This window comes from Pezoporus flaviventris, unplaced genomic scaffold (genome assembly GCF_033815535.1).
Source record: "Pezoporus flaviventris isolate CSIRO_AGI_PZ_B2104156 unplaced genomic scaffold, CSIRO_AGI_Pfla_v1 ptg000045l, whole genome shotgun sequence".
In the NCBI taxonomy this organism is placed as follows: Eukaryota; Metazoa; Chordata; class Aves; order Psittaciformes; family Psittacidae; genus Pezoporus; species Pezoporus flaviventris.
The window spans coordinates 31923246-31942712 of NW_026892593.1; the positions used below are offsets into that span (position 1 = coordinate 31923246).

The 19467-nt window shown below is 43.5% G+C and overlaps 1 protein-coding gene across 3 annotated transcripts in view; it reads left to right on the plus strand.

Moving 5' to 3' along the window:
• Positions 1-5531: 5531 nt before the first annotated feature.
• Positions 5532-19467, plus strand: part of HMGA2 (high mobility group AT-hook 2) — a 118673-nt gene continuing 104737 nt past the window's right edge. For 2 of the 3 annotated variants that reach the window (XM_061467863.1, XM_061467866.1), the window contains exons 1-3: positions 5532-6638; positions 9268-9354; positions 17171-17221. In XM_061467863.1, coding sequence (XP_061323847.1) covers positions 6528-6638; positions 9268-9354; positions 17171-17221 — 249 coding nt within the window. In that variant the 5' untranslated portion in view covers positions 5532-6527. Of the gene's footprint in view, positions 6639-9267; positions 9355-17170; positions 17228-19363; positions 19454-19467 lie in introns of those variants that run through there. The other variant, XM_061467865.1, reaches the window with a different exon arrangement.

The following is a 19467-nucleotide window of genomic DNA, read 5'->3' on the forward strand; positions in this document are numbered from 1 at the left end:
GACTGCAGCCAATATTTAGATATGGTATAGTAAATTCTGGAAGGTATAAAAAGGAAATAACTGAACTCATTGCAGAGAAAAATGAGCCAGTGTTAAGTACTTTTAATCAGAGTTTCATATAAAAACATATTCAAGATACTGACCCTGATATTGAAAAGGGGCTAAGAGAGATGAGAAGTCCACTTCCCCTGGGATTTGAGATGGGAGTTGTTTAGCATTTTCACCAGAACCTTTCAGGAGATTAATTCAAACCATTTAAGCAAGTACATAAGTATGTTTACCAAGAGGCGGGCTCCTTGTGTGACAGCTGTGACCTGAGAACTTTTTCATGCATCCCCGTAGCAAAATCTGAGCTAAAGGGGTATTCAATACATTCCTCCTTCCTTCCACAGGCTGCTGTCGCACCTGCTTTGCAGCAGCTCAGTTACCCTGCCTACTCCCTCAGTTTGTCCAAAGGGATCCCTGGGAGAGAGAAACAGCCACAGTAGCAGTATCAGAGATGAAGAAAGAGCGAGCCAGTTCTTTTCCCCTTCCTCAAAATACCCAGCTGTATCCAAGTTTCTGCCCGATCTGGTTTTGCTCTACATCCCAGCACCCTGAGCTGAGCTCTGCAGCTCACCCCCACTGCTGGGAGGCTGTGGACAGCATCTCCTCTGTGTCTGCCCCTGGGCAGGGAGAGCCTCTGTAGATATCTGTAGGCAAATGCAGTTGTTCACCATTCTGCATATAGATGTGCTCTGTATTTGCATAAAATGCTGTGCATGAATTGAAACCTGCTTGTCATTAATCAAGGGCTTTAGTGGGCTGGAGTTTTTCACTGGTTTTTTTTTTGCTGAGTCTGGACTTCAGTATTTTCACACTTGCAAACTGCACTGAAAAAAACCCTGACTGCCGTCATCTGCCTGATAAATAATTGTTCAGAAGTATAATAAATGCAAAACAACACTTCCTTGTTCTAGTTTTGGACGTGGATGTGGGAGAAGGATAGAGAGTGGCTTTTTGTAAGTATTAGCCTTACTCAGCAAGAGGTGAAACACCCATTTGACCAGCCTGTTTCATAACTGCTTCCTAAAGCACGTGGAAACAACTGGGACTGATTCTGCCAAGTGTGCTCATTCAATATAGAAGTTTACTCCACCAAAAATCAGCCTGAGTCTTCACAGTGCTGCTCTGAGTAAGGTTTTTCTTGTTAGCATTAAAAAAAACCCCACAAATCTCCAGTCATAAACCAAAGAACTAGATCTGCATTAAGGAATTAAAAATAAAATCCAAATCACAAAGTTTCCATGAGTGAAAGAGCAAATTTTGTTTTGAATTAACAAATGTATGCATCAATGAAAAGACACCACCAGACAACTGGCTCTTCCCCAGTGCATCTTCAAGTCCAGAGCTAGTGAGAGCTAAGGAGCAGAGGCAGGCACTTACGGAGGTGACAGGAACATCAGCTTGCTGAGATGAAGTCTACTGAGTATTTCATGCAGAAATACAAAAGGTACCTCCTGGACTGAAAGGACTGTAGGAAAACTCTGACTATGAAGGGTGACAGCCTAGTTGCATAGCTGTTGAGGTGCAGCAGAAGCATGCTTTGGCCCATAAGGTGGCTATGTTGCATTTTTAGGCTGTTTTTAGGCTGGGGAACTGTTACCAAAATAATCCCACATGGGCTGATTCCACTGCAGCTGCACCAGGGTTAGCAACAATAGGAGCCTTAGTATAGACAGCTTTCGGCTCCAGCAGCCGTTTTGAGCGCTGTATCAGTTAACCCTGCTCTGAGGAGGGTTAATTGACACAGTACTGCAAATGGCTGACGAGATGAAAACTCATATATTATGACTCCCAACATCCTTAACAATTGTGCAGCTGCATTCATATTAGCAATGGTGGGAATTTGGAGGAGGGAAGAAAATTCCCCAGTACAGATGAGGCCTGAGAGTGAGCCTTAATGTTCTTGTCTGGGTCCTGTTTGTCAGCCGCAGTCATGCTTCCCTAAAGCATTCTCCCAGCCATCTGCAGATCGCTGATTATGAAGCAGCAGCCGTTGTTTGTTCTACCAGTTGGATGAAAAGAAATGAGCAGAAGAGTGGCGATTCATCCTGATAGGTGCGCTCAAGGTTCTTGTTCCTGCTCTTCTCCTCTCTCGTATCCCCGGAGACCACAGGGAGTCCATGCAAAAAGAACCATGGAAAACAAAAGTTAACATTTCCCACAAATAGAAAGTTTGCAAACCCTACTTCTCCTGAGAGGATTGGTTTTCTAGAACAGAGCATCAGGATTCCCAGTTCCTTGAGTACCCACTGCAGCCTTTGACTATGCAAGTATCTTTAGCTACTCTGGTTGGCCAAAAAAGTGAAATTCCCAACCAGTATGTGACCCTTATAGACATGATAGCTTCTAGCACTGCAGAGGCCTCTAAGGAGCTCTCTAAGTGACTTGTGAGCTCCATGAAGAACTGAGGAAATGGACAGAGATTCTCCTGAATTTTACCATCTGCTCTGCCATCCCTGGCCTGAGACATCCTTCAAAGCCACACATAACTGGTGCTCCCCCTGAGCCAGGGCCTTAAACTCACTGTATTATCCCTTTTGAGTAGATTGCTTTCCATGAGAACTGGGGTGGAGAAAACATGTCGAGGAGGCACTGTAAAGTCGGTGACACACCTCCTATCACAGACTGCATTGCAGACCTTCAAGGAAAAGTAGCAGCTTGGAAAAAACCTAAATATTCTCTCTTTGTGTAGTGCACTAACAGTTGAGACCATCTGAGCTCCCAGACTTCCACAGGTGGCAGTTCGATATAGTTATGTATGGGTTACGTTAGGTTGCTATCCATAGGGGACATCTCCTTATGATGGTGCGTAGCATGAGCCTGTTGATATACACAGTGTGATTCTTCTGCATCCACAGGCTTTTGAGAAAGGAGATAGATGAAGAAGTGAACAAGGAAAGGGGGCACCTTGCTGCTATTTAGAGTCCCCAAGGCCTATTTAACCTGTGATTTTCTGGCTTTTTTGCTGCAACCTGGAGCTCTGTCTTCTGATGCAAAACGTTATTGCTGCTGATAAACTGCACAATTTAATCAGATCCCCTCTGGGAACAGAGGCCATTTAACCCTCTACAAGTCATCACACTGACTACAGAATAACAAATGGCTTCTTTATAAGTGTTCTGGGTTAGGTAACAAAATCTTCATCTTATTTTTCACTCTTCTTAATCTTGTAGGAAATTCCTTTAATTTCTTTGGAAATTCTAAGTTTGTAGGCTCATGAAGAGTGGAAACCAGGCGTTATTTTATATTTATAATTTTTTTACTACCCTATTATGAATGCTTCCAGAAAGGAAAAAAAAAAAATAGAAAGGACTGACAAGTAATACTTCTGTTGATAGAGCAAAGCTCCAATCTCAGGCCAAGGCTGGTGAAAAGTAGGTCATCTCTACTCCAGTAACTCTGCCGGATTGTCTTCAATGAATTATGCAGTTATATTCACTGGTGTTTGCACTGGACCATAATCCATACTGTCAGGCGATGGATTGGAACAGCAGAAGGACCAGTTATCACATCTCTTTTGGGAAGGAATCTGTAACAAAACCAAGAACTGGTTCTGGCTTCTCAGTTTACACCAGCCACCTGAGGAAGTCAGGATTCTGGGTTCTGGATGTCATGTTGCTTACCTGTGTACTCTGGATATAAATGATGCAAGAACAAGTTTTTGGATTAGTCTAAGCAGGTTTGTATCCCCAGAGCTGCCATCAGGAATACCATACCGGTTTATAATCTAAGAACTTCTGGTTAAGGAGGGAATCAAGACAGTTTCAAATAAGGAAAAGACCACGAGTCATTCAGATCTCTGATACTAATTCTTGTTGTGATAGTGAACCTGTAGGCAGACACCCCTAGAAAGACCGAAGCTGCTGTGCAGGGCACAGTGCAAGTTCCAAGTCTTTTCATTATCCAGACAGCTTTTCAAAGAGTGATTTTAGGAGCACTGCTGCCATGTGAAGATTATTTGCTTATGGCTGTATGTAAAGCATCTTCTTACTATGGTATTGTTACTAGAACTACTCAAGGGAAGACTAATGGAACTGTTATTAGACCATGTAAGATAAACTTGTAGAATGGGAATTTTGGAACTACATGCTTTTATGCATGTAGCACTTTCTTCAAAGAAATGGATACATGAATATGCTTCAAAGAGATTAATGGATGTTATAAAAGTTACTTGCTGCAAAGCTTAACAGACTTTACAATCTCCACTTGGAATCCAGATCTCATACAGCAGCTTCATCTTTTGATGTACAGAATGGATGTAGGGCTCTGTGGATTTCTTCATGGTGTGATGGAAACTGAGTGTTTTACAAAGTATAGTTGGAACTACAAGACTTTCCTGATAGCTGTGAGATTTAACAGGTGGACTGTGTCCATCTTCCAGAGCTGGTTGCTTTTGGAGATGGGAGGGGCGCAGGCTTTGGGAGGCTTGTGATTGGATTAAGAACACTTTGGGAATATTTTCAGACTTAAGAAGTGTTCTAGGATTACTCTTTCTTTAGCCCATCTGTCTGCAGTGTACTTTTCCTATTCCACAGAAAATAACTCAGCTGTCCCCTCAGCACAGTCTTTGCTCATCAATGGCTGCGTGTGTTTGACTGGAGTAACTTTTCCCTGATTATGTTTATTTATCTGTAGACAGCTAAGAATTTATAAGGTATCGTGACAAATAGATGCATCTAGATGGCCAGTACAAGCCGCACTGCAGCGGCATCTCTGCCCTCTTCAGCATTATATATGAAAACGTAACTTTCTTCCCCCACCCCCCTTCTAAGAGCTCTCCTGTGTTTGTCCACCCCCGAGGATGTGAGGAGACAGTTACAGCAGCAGCTCCCACTCAATCAAAGCGCAAGACCTTGAGAGAGGTGTGGCACGGGGGGAAATGCCGAAGTCGCACATGGAGCCCAGGTGCGAGCGTTTTCTTTGGGGGACTCACAGAAATCGGGGTCCTCCCTGGCCTTTGTGGCCATCTGCGTGTGCCACAGCGAACGGGCGCCGAACCGCGGCTTGCGCGGGACAGGACCAAACGGCAAACGGGGGAGAAGGCTGTGTGGGACACGCTACTTGGGGCGCTGGGGAAGGTCTGTAGACCGCAGCGCCGCCGCGCTCACGGGAACAATGTCGGGGCAGGGCTCTCCAGAAGAGGTCATTCCCGCGCCTGTCACCGTCGCGGCAGGGAAGCTCCGACCCGCTGCCGGGTTACACCGCCCACATCTTACCCACGCGGCCGCCGTCCCTGCAGGCGCCGAACTCTCCGCACCGTGCGCCGCCGGCAGCGCCACCCCGGCGGCGGAGGAAGGGGCCGCGCTCCCGGAACGCGAGTGGCGCACGGCGGGCCCGGCCCGGCCCGGCCCGTTCCCGGTGCAAGGGCGGCCCCGGCGCGGCCGCCTTTGTTCCGCTCGGTGGCGGGGCACCCACGTGCAGCGGCGGCGGGGCGGGGATGTGTGCGGGGGGCACCGAGCCCGCGCTCTCCCCCGCCGAGCGCTGCGCGGGGCGCCGGGAGCCCGGCCTGGCCCTTTAAACCTGCCGCGGCGGCGGGGCCGTGCCGGTGCGGGACACGTGAGGCGGCCGCGGCGTGCGGCGGCGGCGCTACCCGGCTGCCGTGCTGCTCGTGTTTTCTCTGGCCGGCCGCCAGCCCCCGCTCGCTGGGTTTTCGGTTTTTCGTCCTGCCTCCTCCTCCTCCTTCCCCCCCCGCACCCGCCCCTCTCCTTTCGCACAGCCCCCTCCTGGTTTTTCCACCCGCGGGTAAAGGTGGATTTTCTTTTCTTTTCCTTTTTTTTTTTTTTTTAAGCCCTCATCCTAGTTGAGTCCGTGGGCAGGACTCGCATAATAATATTTCCAGTCGCAGCAGCTCCCATCACAGACACGAACCCAGCACCGCCCCCCCCCCCCCCCCCTTCCCCAATCTCCCAAATCGTTTTATTATTTTTTAAATGATCGCTCTTTTTGCCCGCTGCTGCCGAAATCCCGGTCTTCCCAGGGTGCATGCTTCTGGCAGGACCGTGCAGTGTTCTCAGTGCATTTTCAGTGTGTCTTATCTTAATTTGTCCTGATCCGATCTAAGCGCGATAGCCACCACTTGCTATCAATTTGTAGGATCTTTCTTCCCCTTCTTGGTTTGCTCCCGACTACCCTCGGAGTGTTTCCCTCTCTTCTTGCATTTCCAGGGTTGCAATTTACTCTGCCTTTTCTTCTTCTATTTTTTTTTTAAACCTCCCCTTTTTTGAATTGCTTCATGTTACTTACTAACCATTCCTAAATTGTAAGAGAGATTCATTCCCCCTCCTCTTCCACCACCACCAGCACCACTACCACCATCACCTCCTCCTCCTCCTCCTCCCCTTCTCTTCTCCTTTTTGGCAGCACCAGGACGTCCGGTGTGGTGGTGGCAGCGAGCAGCAAAAGCAGCAAGAGCTCGTTTTGATTCCCCCCCCTTCCAAGGTGCTTTGGAGAGACTGGTTTAAGGCTGAGCAGCAGAAGTCACGATGAGTGCACAAGGTGAGGGACCCGGTCAGCCTTCCACTGCTGCCCAGGAGCAACCTGCAACCGCAGAGCCTCAGAAGAGAGGACGAGGCAGACCCAGGAAGCAACCACAAGTCAGTATCGCATAGATACGTAGAGCCGCAGATCTCTAGGCATGTTACAGGCATGTACATGTATTATGCTGCAAGCGACGGAGTCCCGGAGCCGGGGCGGGGGGCTTTGTTGCGCGCTGCTTCCCGACGAGGCGGTGCAGAGGCGTAGCGAGGGGCTCCGCCGGGCGCCCCGGCGGGGGGACCCCGGGAGCGGCGGGAGCTGCGGCGGGCGGCCGAGCCACCGCGCTGCCTCGGGACTTTCACTATTGTGCACGGAGCGAGCTGGGGCTTTTCAATGTAAATGGGGAACATGGAGCAGCGCGGCTCCGACCAACCAGCGCTCGCTGGGTCATTTCGAGCTGATTTTGAAATTGCGAAAGCGAGGAGCGGGGAATGGGGCTCTCCTGTCTCCCTCCTCTCCCGGCCCTTGCAGTGTCTCGGTCTGTGCGTGCGGGTGTGTGCGCGTGTGTGCGTGTGCGCGTGTGTCGGGTCCCACCGGGGCTGCTGCCGCCTCCGATCTTGACCAGCCCAGCCCCTCACTGCCCCTAGATCTGGGGTTGGGGGAGAGGAGGGTGTCGAGAAAGTCGCATAGGTTTTTTAGCCTTTTTCTTTTCCCTCCCCTGGCGCCCCCCCCCCCCACCTCCCCCCTCACCCCGTCATCGTGTGCAGAGAGGTGCCCCTTTTGCCGATGGAGGTGGGGGGAGGTAGCCGGAGGGGGCTTGCCCTGCGTTTGCAACACCTATTGCCTTTGCTTCGTCGCCTTCCAAAGCAGGTCGAGCCGAGGGGCACCGTTCCTGGGTCTCGACGCGGGGAGCGGAGCCCCGCTTCCTCCCCCCGCACCCCCAGCCGCGAAGGGGACGCGCCGGGCTCCTATTTTTGACTTGCGAGACCTGAATCCGCGCTAAGTTTGCCAGACCCGTGCATTATCGCCACCGCACCCCCTCCCTCCCTTCCTTTCCTTTCCTCTCCTCTCCCCTCCCCGAGTGCCATTGTCGCCGCAACGCCAGGAGGTGCGGAGCCGCACTCAGCCTCGCCGCCGGGTCGGGAGCCCGGGAGCCCCGCAGCTCCTCCGCGGTCGCCGCCGAGGGTGGATCTTCGGTTGCGCCGGCAGCGCGGGGTTCGCAGCCCTTTCCGTGCTTCCCTCGGAAGTCACGACTGGGAAGCAGCGCTGCCTGGGGAGCTCATTTTTTAAAGCGAGCTTCCGTGGGCTTTAAAAATGTTGACTCCCATTCATTTAGCATCAGCCCCGCTGCCCCGGGAGCCGGCGAGGCTCTCCGAAAACACGTCGGGAGCTGAACAGCAGAGCCCCGAGCAAGGGAGAAACCCAGCTGCTTTGCTCCCCCTTCTTTGCCAACCATGTGCTGCTGCAGATCGTATAGAAAGTACTACTTTTTGGAAAGGCATGAAAGCGGAGCCTAAGTTTTTCCCGCTCTGCCCTGCTCAGTGACACTTTTCACCGGAGCGGCTCCGGGCTCTGCCTCCGGTCCCACTTCACCCCCCGGGCTCCCTCGTCCAGCCCCAGCCTTGCGAGCTCCCGCCGGGGCTTCCTATTTTAGTTTTTTTTATTACTATTATTCCCCCCCCCCCCTTTTTTTTTTGTCCTATACCGTTTGGATGTATGGAAGAGAACGAAAAGCGCGTCCCCTTAAGCGTGCTCAGCTGAGCTGTGCAGTGCCTGCGGGGCCCGCCACTGAAGGCTGGAGCAGTTGGGGAAGTCACCTCGCCAGCCTTCCCTCAACCTACCCGGGAATTCAAAAAGCTGAAGGGTTTTAAGCTGGTTTAAGTTAACAAACTGCATTTAATTAGTTTTACCACATCCTGTAATCTGAATGAAATGTATAATATTTAAGGCTAGAAGAGTTTTATAGTGTTTATGATTCACTGAATAAATATTTGGAATCCGAACTCTTAGTAATTCATACCCATTTTTAAGGGCTGGTTATTTACTGTCAGGGAGAGGAGCTAGTTAAGAAACAGCTAAAATAATAAGTGTTCTGTCGAGTCTTTTCAGAGTTGGGGTTTTGTTTCAGGTATTTTTTTTGGTCGAGTTTTTTTGGCTTGCTAGTGCTCTGTTTGAAGAAACTTCTACATTTGCATTTTCGTACAACTCAATTATGCTAGAATAGGTGTGAATATAATGCTGACTGCAGGACAACGGAAAAAAAAATCCAAACTATTTATGCCCTGGAGAAAGAAAATAGTCTAAGCTTACTTTACAGTTTTCTAGTAGTTAACGTTTTTCCCCTAAAAAGAAGTTTATGCTAGAAACTGCATATAATTGTGTCTTGCTGTAATGAAATGCAGTTGAAATTAAATGGCTAAACATTACTTGTTGAATAATCATTCCTACATGAGGGAAATCATAGCCATCTTCTAACACTGTGTTTTCTTCTGTAACTTATGTGCTAGCATAAGCAAACATTTCAACGTTTTTATGCAATTACAAGGGAAGTTAAGCTCTTTTGTTGTGCAAAATATATTTTTTCTTTACCTCGAGTTGTTTATTTTTTCATGTTGCATTTTAAGTATTGTTATTTATTTATACTGTTAATCCACATGTTTTATGTAATGTCTCAGTTACAGTTTATCCTTTAGATGTTCTGGGTTAGCTGTAGCCTCTCGCCACAATAGCATGTTTTCCTGTATTTAGGAACCAACTGGTGAACCATCTCCTAAAAGACCAAGAGGAAGACCCAAAGGGAGCAAAAACAAGAGTCCCTCTAAAGCAGCTCAGAAGGTGAGATTATTAAAGAGAGTTCCTAATGCTGTTTTCTCATTAACTGGTAGCAAAAAGTCCAGTCCTTTAGACTGTGCCCTGTGCAGTCGGAATCTTTGTAATAATAGAAGCTACATAATGCACATCTTTTGCATTTTTAAGATTAGTATTAACATGCTGCATGAAGACCCTAGGTACAGACCATAGGCTTGCTTTCTGAATAATGTGCACATTAGGGAAATAACATACTGTGTGTGATGTGTTTACTGAGATCTCCTGTATCTAGTAAGAAAATCAACATTAAGGATATTATTTTCTCAATTAGGATTTTTGAAAGAGGAAGATTAATTTCTTGTCCACTTACAGTTGTTACTGCTCCAGACCAAATCTGTATATTAAAGCTGAGTGTTTTGTCAAACATAGGTTAATTAGAAGTAAATCCAATTATGTGTTGATGGAAATAAGTGCATATATTGAAATTTACAGCTTTAAAATGTGATGGTAAACTGTGAATTACAGTAAAAGCTTACTATAGCTTGTTCAGTAATCATTTTTTACTTGAAGTGCTGTTAGTCTTCTGAACCACTGCTTCTACTTGGTGATGGGAGCAAACTTTTATTCTGGGGGTTCTGAATGCATGTAGCTATAGGAGAAGCTCCCTGAAATCACTGCATTTAGTGCATGGACTTTACATCACAAATACAATGTGAAACTGTGACTTGATTTTACTTGAATTGGAGGAAGCACAGCATTAGAAAATTAGGAAGGCAAATAAGATCTTTCTGTAGGTTATTATTTTAGAGAAGCCAAATAGTTGTGTATAAGCTCGAAAACAAATATGGGAATTTTGTTTATGTTGATGGTTACACAGCAGTTAGCACTAATTTACAGGTACTAAATTGGAAACAAAAGCTTAGGAAATCTGGTAGTGAACTGTATTGCTTAAGTGTATCAGTATCTTTTAAGTAGATCTGTGACAAAAACGTGTGGGGAAGCTATCTGTGGTCTCATGTAATTATGGTTCACTTTTCAGTATGCCTATGGTACTGACCATATTAAGTTTGATGATTTTCAGTGTTATAAATTGCTATAGTAACTGATGATAAATACTAAATCAGTTGAGGGGGAATATAGTTTCATGCCTGTTTTAAGTGTTTTCAGCATTTATTTGAGGAACGTTTTCCAACTCTTTAATAAAATTTAAAATCGCTTTTAACTTGCTAAGCTGGAAAAAAAACCCAGTACATTCTGTCAAGAAGTTCATGAATTAGTAAAAAATGCTTTACAGGTTAAGTATATAAAATATATCAAAGCCACTCTGCAACCTACTGAGCTTAAAATGTTGATTTTTTTTTTCTTTACATAATAAAAAAGTTCCTCAGTTTCAATTTAAAATAGTTTAAATTTCACTCCTCAAAAGAGAGAAAGCAGATTTTTATTAGTCTAGCAAATCCAAATGTGAGCTTTAGTATTTTAAATATTACTCTTAGGAGTGTTGGCTTTCCTAGGAGAAATATTTGTAGTAAGATTAAATTTTAAGTAATTCATAGAAGTGTGTTTTAAAAAGATATTTCTAAAAGAAATATTAGCATTATTTCATTTATATGAGTGATTTGGAAATCAGTATAAATGGAAAATAACTTAAAAACATTCATTTATATGTAGGTATATCAAGAGCTTTATAGATTATTCTGGTGCATATAGTTGTTGGGTTTTGTTTAATGGAGTTTATGAACTGAGGAACTTCATTGTAATGTTTTGATTTTCAGAATGGATCAAATTACTGCTCTGGTTAAAGAGAACCTTTTTGGGTGTTGATAGTGTAAAAAAAATCACCAAAGACCACCTGTCTTTTTTTATCATTAAAAAAAACCCCTTGGAGAGGTGTGTAATTACAAGACTGACTTGTTTCTAGGTTTATAGATAAAGTATATAAATGTTTGATAAATCCTCTAAAACATAAACCACTTATAAAGCCTGACTGGAAGAAAGTCACTGAGATCACATTTCAAATAAATATTTTAGCTCTTTTTCCAAATTGATAATTAACCTTTTCTAAAATGGTTCAGCTTCTCCATAGGCATCTCAAAGTGCTTTTTATGTAATATTAATTCTGATCGTTTTTCTAACAGTAACGTGAATGGAAAGGGTTTGGCACTGTGAGAAAGCTTCATTTGGCGGTGAGGGTTTCACCTTTTATAAGAGTGAGCTCTATGTTTCATTTTGTGGTAAACATATTTACACATCCATATGCATGCATGTATTTATTTAAGGCTTCCTACAGCCTGCCTCGACTCTCAGAAAGACAGCTGGTTAACTTAGCTTAAGCCCCTCTACATGTGAACCTGGGCACTAAACATGCAACTGGAATCTAATGGAATTTCTAAAGAATAGTGTGTGCCCTGGTTGTTTCAAAGGGAGCTCATTGAAATGTATTAGAGTGTTCACAACATGTAAGATAAACGTTGGCCAGGAGAACCCACCGAGCAGCCATGAGAAGGCACTCATGATTAATTGATTGGGTGTTCTCTTGCAAACCATTACACATCACAATTAAAAATGTATTGCACAAACTGGCAGTGAGTTAAAAGTACTCCAGAAGTGAGGCTTTGTTTTGTTACACTTCGCAAAGGAAATGCTGTTAAATCAGTTGACATACAATTTGCCCTGGAATCATGGCTGTGTTGTGTATTTTAAATTCCTCGGTTCGTGGGATTTATTTTTTTTTCTTATTTTTGATATTTTTTTTTTTTTTTTGGTAGCTTTCAGAGCTTGTGTTTGGTCTTAGTAAACTGGCCTTGGGGCATCTGAAAACAAACTGCGCTTGTTAGGAAATTAGCAATGTGCAACTTGACAATGCATACAGGATGTTGCAAGACCAACTGGACAGCTAATAATGTGGCAATTACTCTAATTTTAGGTAATGGGCATTTTTTTAAAAGCCTTCACGTATCACACATGCCTGACTTGTTAGAAACTGGACACAAAAGGTAACCTGCATTTTATAGAAAACTTAAACCGTTTCCCAATTGTTTAACTTTTTTGGCAAACAGAAGGAGCACAACATGTTAGCGGATGAGAAGAGATAGACACAAAAAGGCTCCTGCTCATCTTGTACTTGATTCCCCACAATTAGGCTGTTACTGAAGTCGGTGTCTTTAAACAAATCAGAAGTTACTCATTCAAAATGTTTGTTAAAAATTAGCAAAAAAGTGAAGATTTCCCTTTTATTCCCTAATGAATGACTAGTTTTGCAGGAAGATCTTAGCAGGGATGTCCCTTTTTAGTTTCCTGGGTGTTCTGTGCTTGAGCTTTATTTGTTAAGCTCAGCTGTGTTCCCAGCCCATTGCATTTCCCTTAAGCATTCAAAGGCTTTTCTTTGTTTAGCTGCTGTAGTTGGGCTTGACAAAAATACTGTATAGGCATAAATACTCTTCTGTTTGGAAGGAGGAAACACAATTGTGAGGTTAAGAAAAAAGGAGTAGTAGCTACTATGTGTTAGCTTGAAAGAAAATGTCAAGGGATATCCCAGGGATATCCAAAAGTAAACTCTTTAGTGAAATTCACCTTCAGTTAAAATATTGGGAGTCTTGTTGTAGTTATTGATGTAATGGAATTCACTGGAAACGCCTATGGATCTTGAAATACCATCTTGTGAAAACCAGGCTTTGTGGTACTGTGTGTGACTAAACTTAACTACTGTCTCTACATTACATGGCCAGAGTTTGGTATGTAGAAAGGCATGTCCCCGAGTTAAGCAGTCCAAAGGTAAAGCAAGAGTGCATGTGACCAGGACTCTGCCCTAAATTGGTTCATGAAAATCTATTTGGCTTCTCCATGCTTCATTCATTCTCACCAACACTGGCCATTACAGGCTTAAAGGGAAAACAAGATCAGATTTATCAAGTGATTGTAGCATGGTGATTGTACCTGAAAAATAAGACCTCAAAATCAGGCATTTTGAGCAAGATAGGAGAAGCAGAAGACTGACTCCTGTTTAGAATTAAAATGGGTAAAACAGGACATGGGAAGCGTGATATTTTTGTATTCAGCCAATGCCTAGCCTATTTTTTAACAAAATAACTTCTTTTTTTTGTAAGGGGAGGGACACATTCCTAGGAAAGGTCTTGGCACAGTGATCTTTCTCCTGAGACCTCTCAGTTATTTCACCTGATTTACAGCTCTGACACATTTTATCTGAGGTCTCCAGCAGATCATTTTGCAAAGTGGATAGAGTTCTCCAAATTTGGATTCTGTTGCATTTGAGATCTTCTTTGACAACAGACAGGTGACCAAAGAGCACTTTATAGCTGCTCAATTATTTATACTTGTCTTGTTAATTGCTTTCAGTAGTACAGCCTCAGTTTCTCTCTGGGCACAATGTGCTTATGAAACAAGGAGGTAGAGATGATAGGCAGTCAAATCTGTTTGGAAGCAGGGTTTGATGGCCCCGTGGTTCAGGGCTTAGGGGAATTGCAAATGTTAGCTGATTCTAGGCAGCAGTGACTGGAATGGCCATCTTCCTCACCTGGGGCAAAACCCACCCCCATTTTCCATATAGATCATGCACTGAAAAGTAAGTAAGTCTCATTCTGTTCCTAAAATGTGACATAGCAAAAATAACGTTTTCATATTATTGTTTATGAGGAATGTCATGGTTTTTCACGAAACTTGCTTTGTGTTAGGTGACATTCCCGACCCTCCTTTAAGCGTGATGATTTCGTGTCTGAGCTGTGCAGAGCAAGATCATGCCTCATAATGTAGCACCGAATGTTAAGAAAGCCCTAACCAAACACATCTCAATTTTAAAAAGTGCTTTAGAGGATGAAGGCAGCAGCTTCCTTCCTGATGAAGCAGGTACCAGCTGCTGCGTGTAGGGTGGCTGGGAACATGTGCATCTTACTCCCCAGATCTGTGTTACTTCTGGGTGGCTTGGAGCTCTCTCTGGATTTGTTCCTAGCTTCAGAGGCAACACTTCAGTTAAAGCAAAGAGGCAACAGACTGGCATGTTTCTGATTATGCAAATACCTGTTTCAGAGGAAAGGGAATGCTTTGACACTTACGTGTTCTTTTTCTTATTAATTAGTTTAAAATTATGTGGAGGAACATTGAATTACTTGTCTGATACGCAATAAAACCGTTCTTCAGGTGCTCAAATTAAAAGACAATCTTGTGCTCTGTTGGAGAAAACATAAGCTACGTTTGCAAAATGCAAACTAAAAAATATCCAGAGGGAGTTAGAATACCTTCCTGAGTTTCATGTCTTTATCATCGCTACTGGACTTCCACTACTCCTTCTGGTTGTTCCAGAAGTGTTTTGTCTTTCTTTTCCCTTGGAATGGAGATAAAAAAACTTCACTCTGGAGGTTCTTGTCCTTCGTTTTCTGCAGTTTAGTCTGTGGAAACCTTCCTATTTACTTACAGAATGGCTCTGTACCAAAACATTGTCTCTGGCATGCCTTGCTGTTTGCTCAGCTCACCTCTGGGAAAGATTTGGTTTTGATAAGAACCATGGAAATGTTTTGCTTCTAACATGAGGTGGAAATCATATACAGCAGGAATATAGTGCCTTTCAATCTGAAAGGTCCCCAAGCACTTGACAAACTGATACCCAAACTAGCCAGCAGGAACACTAGCCACTTCTGACAGGCCCTTCCTCGGGGGTAAAGCGCAGCCCTGTTTGTGGCAAGCGGCCACGCTGTGTGACAGTTTATGGCAGGAAGCAAAGATTAGTTACTCAAAGAAGTCTCTCATGTTCTCTTTCCCATCAAAACGGGTTATATGCTGCTGTTGCACTTAACAGTTTGTGTCAGGTTCGTAGGAACTTTAATGATAAGACCAAAGTAGTTTTCATGTTCATAAAGTTAATTGTTTTTCATTGAGTTTTGGAAAAGGGCCTTTCCTTCAAATGCGGTAAGATGCAGAAGAAAAGAAATGGTGTTTGTGCTTCAATAGCATGTCAGGTGTGGAGTTGTTAAGAACAATTTTAACCTTTAATTATCGTTCAGAACAATATTTTCTCCTCAGTTTTTACCCAGTGTTTTGTGAAGTAAACGTAAATGGAGGGGGCTACAGCTTGTCAAAACCAAGCCATGTCTTCTTTTTTTGCATCTTTCAGGTTATCAAGTACAAAGAAATGAACACTTTAAAAGGAAGCAAAACTCTGAAATAGACAGCTACAGGATAGAGTAAATGCACTTTAAGAAGTATTCTCATAAGAGGGTTTCGCCTTACATGTAACACCGGTATAAACGATTAAAGAGCAGGTTTACTCTTTTAACAAGTCTGAGTGATAATTTTGCCCTTTAGGAGTGTGAATTTTATTTTTCACAGCTTTCTCCTTACTGAGATATTTATTTCAAAAGAGTTGCATTTAACTCGCAGGGCGGGTTTTTTTGTGGAGATTCCTCCACCACTTCTTCAGCTCAGGTTCTCTTTTCGAGGAGTCCGATTTGCACAGCATTAGGTTACAGTGTATGTTACCGAGATTGACCAGCAAGTGATTTATTTAATGACACAGTTGATTTCTAAGGGAAAATCAAATACACATACAATTAACTGGGAAAAAAAAAAAGCAATTCATGGAAATGTGAAAGCACATTCACTGAACGTGTGCTGAAAGTCTTTATTCTCAGGGATTTTGTATGTGGCAAGTCCTGCCTTCACTAAAGCTGGTAGCAAAATCCTCATCACCCTCTGTAGGACAGGAGTATTTACCTGATGAGGAGTGTGCATGGCTAGAACCTATCTAGAGAAAATAACCTGCAGTTTTAATTTTAAAGCCTGTGTTTTAGTGTAGCGCATAAGACATAGTATTCGGAGTGTCATGCAGTTTGTTAATGAAAGAGTCTGTAAGAGAATCCGTATTTCCTTTGCATTGAGCTCCAGGACCAATTGCTGAGCTTATATAAATATAGCTGTCACTTCTAGGGCACCTTCCATGCTGCTGCTTCCTTAAACTTGAGAAGGGAAGGTGTGTTTTGGACCAGTGAAAGGTTTACTTGCGGCTTAAGGATGTGCTTTTATCTGGAAAACTTCACATGAAATAGAGAAGTTATTTCCCAATGCAAACACACATGTTCATGGTAGTAGTCTGTCCAAATCCATTTCATGCATGAACATCATGAGACTAAAAGAAGGAATTGTGGCTTCTATAATGTGCTTTGTTCAGGCTTGAAACAGGCTGTATTTTTGATTTAGTGACTGTGTGTGTATGTAGATGTTTTAGGTTTGTTTTCAGCTTTCTAATGCTTAGGAAGTGTTTTATTGACGTAGTGCATCACGATTGAAATAACCGGAGACTATACTTTCCACTGTACATAGCAGTGGTGCTTTTAAAAATGTCCCCATCCTAGTCTCTCTTGTTTAAAATACTGAAAGGAAGAAGGAGGATGCTGAAGTAAATTTGTGACAGGCTGTGCAAGACTAGATGTGGTGGTTTTGGGGGTTCTCAGGTTCCCAAACTGCCCTGCGCTCCCCTCCACAGTCTGCATGCCCCAAGGGGTGGCCCGGGCTGGGGCACCCCAAGCTATGCTGAGCAGCTGAATGTGCACGGGCATGCTCCTCTGTACCCCTGGACATGGGGTGGATTAGGACCAGGAGCACCCTTGGTGCAGGGTGCATATGAGGCATTCCCTGGCCACTCTGGCTAGGAAATGTCAGGAAAACCAGCATAATCACTATGTTGAATATTATTCCACCCATAGAGCAGGAGGGGCCTTGGTGCCACCCAAGAGAGAGGATTGTGGCTAATGTTACAGGAAAGGAGTTCCTAGTTACTGAGTCTGTTAAATAATGCTGAGGTATAAAATATGTTGTGTTTCTTCTCCATTTACAGAAAGCAGAAGCCACTGGTGAAAAGCGACCTAGAGGCCGGCCCAGAAAATGGGTAGGTATTTCCCTTCCAATCATTTGATTTATTTGCTGTGTTATAAAGCATATTATAAAGTCCATTCTTTCAGAGAACAATTATTTCTGCTTAATTTGTAAGAAAGAGCATCCATCTTCTATGCCTGTTTGTTCTGGTGGATTAACTGAAGAGTTAAGATAACAGAGAAGTTAACCACAGCTTTCTACCTTTAGACTCTGGTAGTTTGCTCAAGACACTTTACTTTTAAATGTTTGCTGGGAGTGAATATTTTTGTGTCTCTTATCAGCATGAAAAGGGGCACAACTCTTCCTTCAAAAGAGAGTAAGGAGATAACTTGTCCAGTAATTGACTAACAAAGGTTAAAGGCGTGCTATCAGACATCAGAAGGTGATTAAGAGAGGTGATAATATTCAGATGTAATGTCTACAAGATAAAGTTTAAAAGTTTTAAAACCAAAACTTCTTTGTCCTACATTGCCTAGAAACAGCATTATTTTCCTTAATTCCAGTGACAGAGAAAAAAACAGTGGGATACTTGCACTTAGAATTTAGTTTTTCCAGTCTGGGCCATCTTCATGCCTCATATAATTGTAGTGACTAGTAATATGTTTCAGTAAAAGTTTCCTCTTTCCCTGGCCCTTTAGTCTGTAGACATGGCAATCAGGTATGTGTGGTTTGATTCTTTGGCCGTGGAAAAGTTTCAGTCTCAGATACTAGAAATGCTGTGTTCTCACTGATGTTTGCAGCGAATTAGTCTGACTTGTGCACCTCTCCTCTGCACATCTTTCACTTACGCAGAGGCTTTCAAAAGAAATGTGGTGGGGATGTCACTTGGAAAGCATGATCGGGTATTAGAAAACACGAAGTTGTGGCCGCGTGCTCCATCACAAGTTAACATTTCTGATTTCCCTTTTCCAATTCCTTTTGCCTTTATCTGCTCAGCAATTTTCCTTAAACTTATTTTTCAAATCCATCTCAATTTTGCTCCCTTATTTTACTCTGCCTTTTCTTTCCTCTCTGCAGTAAATTTTCCCCTCATTTTGTTCAGTTCTTTTGCATAGATGTCAGCACAGCCTTTAAAGTATATGCTTGCAAAAGCTCAAACAAGACCAGAAGGTACTTAAAGCTACAGCTGAGGTTCTCTGGAGTATCAGCAGCTAAATAAAGAGATGGCTTTAACAATCACTTTAAGAACTAGTTCTGTGGCATTGTCCACGGTGATAAAATACCCCAGGATATTCCTTTGGGAAAACAGACCATTGCGAACTAGATGTCTGCTTATGCCTGCAGGTTTTAAGTCAAGCAGATTTCAGGCACATGAAGAGCCTCATTGGCATTAGGAAGAAGGTGGTGTGTTCAAATGTACCTGTCCTGGTGATCTTCTCAAAGGCATCTTGCAGAAGGCAAATGCCAAGGGCAGTAAAACAAGGATCAGTTACCATCTGCTTCCTCCTGTCCAGCTCAGACCTTGCACATGTGGATTCTGAGTGTTGCTTGCTTGATCCTCACCTTGGGTGCAACCCCAGAGGAAGCAGCAGAAATAGCTGGTTTATGAGAGTAATTTATAACAGGCAGGGCATCCCCACTGTATTAGGAATGTGTGACAGTGGAATAGGGGTGGTTGAAGAGCTCTGTAAAGAGGGAAAACGCAGCAATGTGAAATGTTAAAAGGATATTCTTTCCCAAGCACTCGCAGTCAGAAACTAAGGTGAGTTTCCAGTGGAAAGGGCTAAATGCAACCCTTGTGGCATCTTTTAGGTGAGACTGTTTCCCTTTTATTTTTGTATCTTTATGGGGTAGAAAGAACAGGCAGTATCATGAAGTTTAGCATAGGATGTTTATTGGGTGCAGAATCTGATTTGCAGGAATGTGAATTACTGGCTATTTAGTGGGTATATGCATTACTTTATTGTGAGACCAGTGCAACAGTTTCGCTCATGTTTTAAGAACTTAGGCATATTTTCAAACTTGGTATTACTTTGTTACTGTGCCTGTTGAAAGCACAGTCTTCATTTGCTTATTCTGATGCTATGATTGCTTCTTGTGATTTTCAGAGATAATGCTCCTATCTGCAGCTGGCATTGAGATAATTCTATAGACTGTGAGAATCAAATACGCTTTTTATTTTCCTCTCTCCTTCTTTTCTCTTCCCAGTTTAAACTTAGGCTCATGGGTTCCTCCTGTGTGCATGATGAAATGGAGAGTGATGTTTTGGTTTGCTCCAGAAAGAAATACGGTAAAATTATTATAAGCCATGGTACCAAT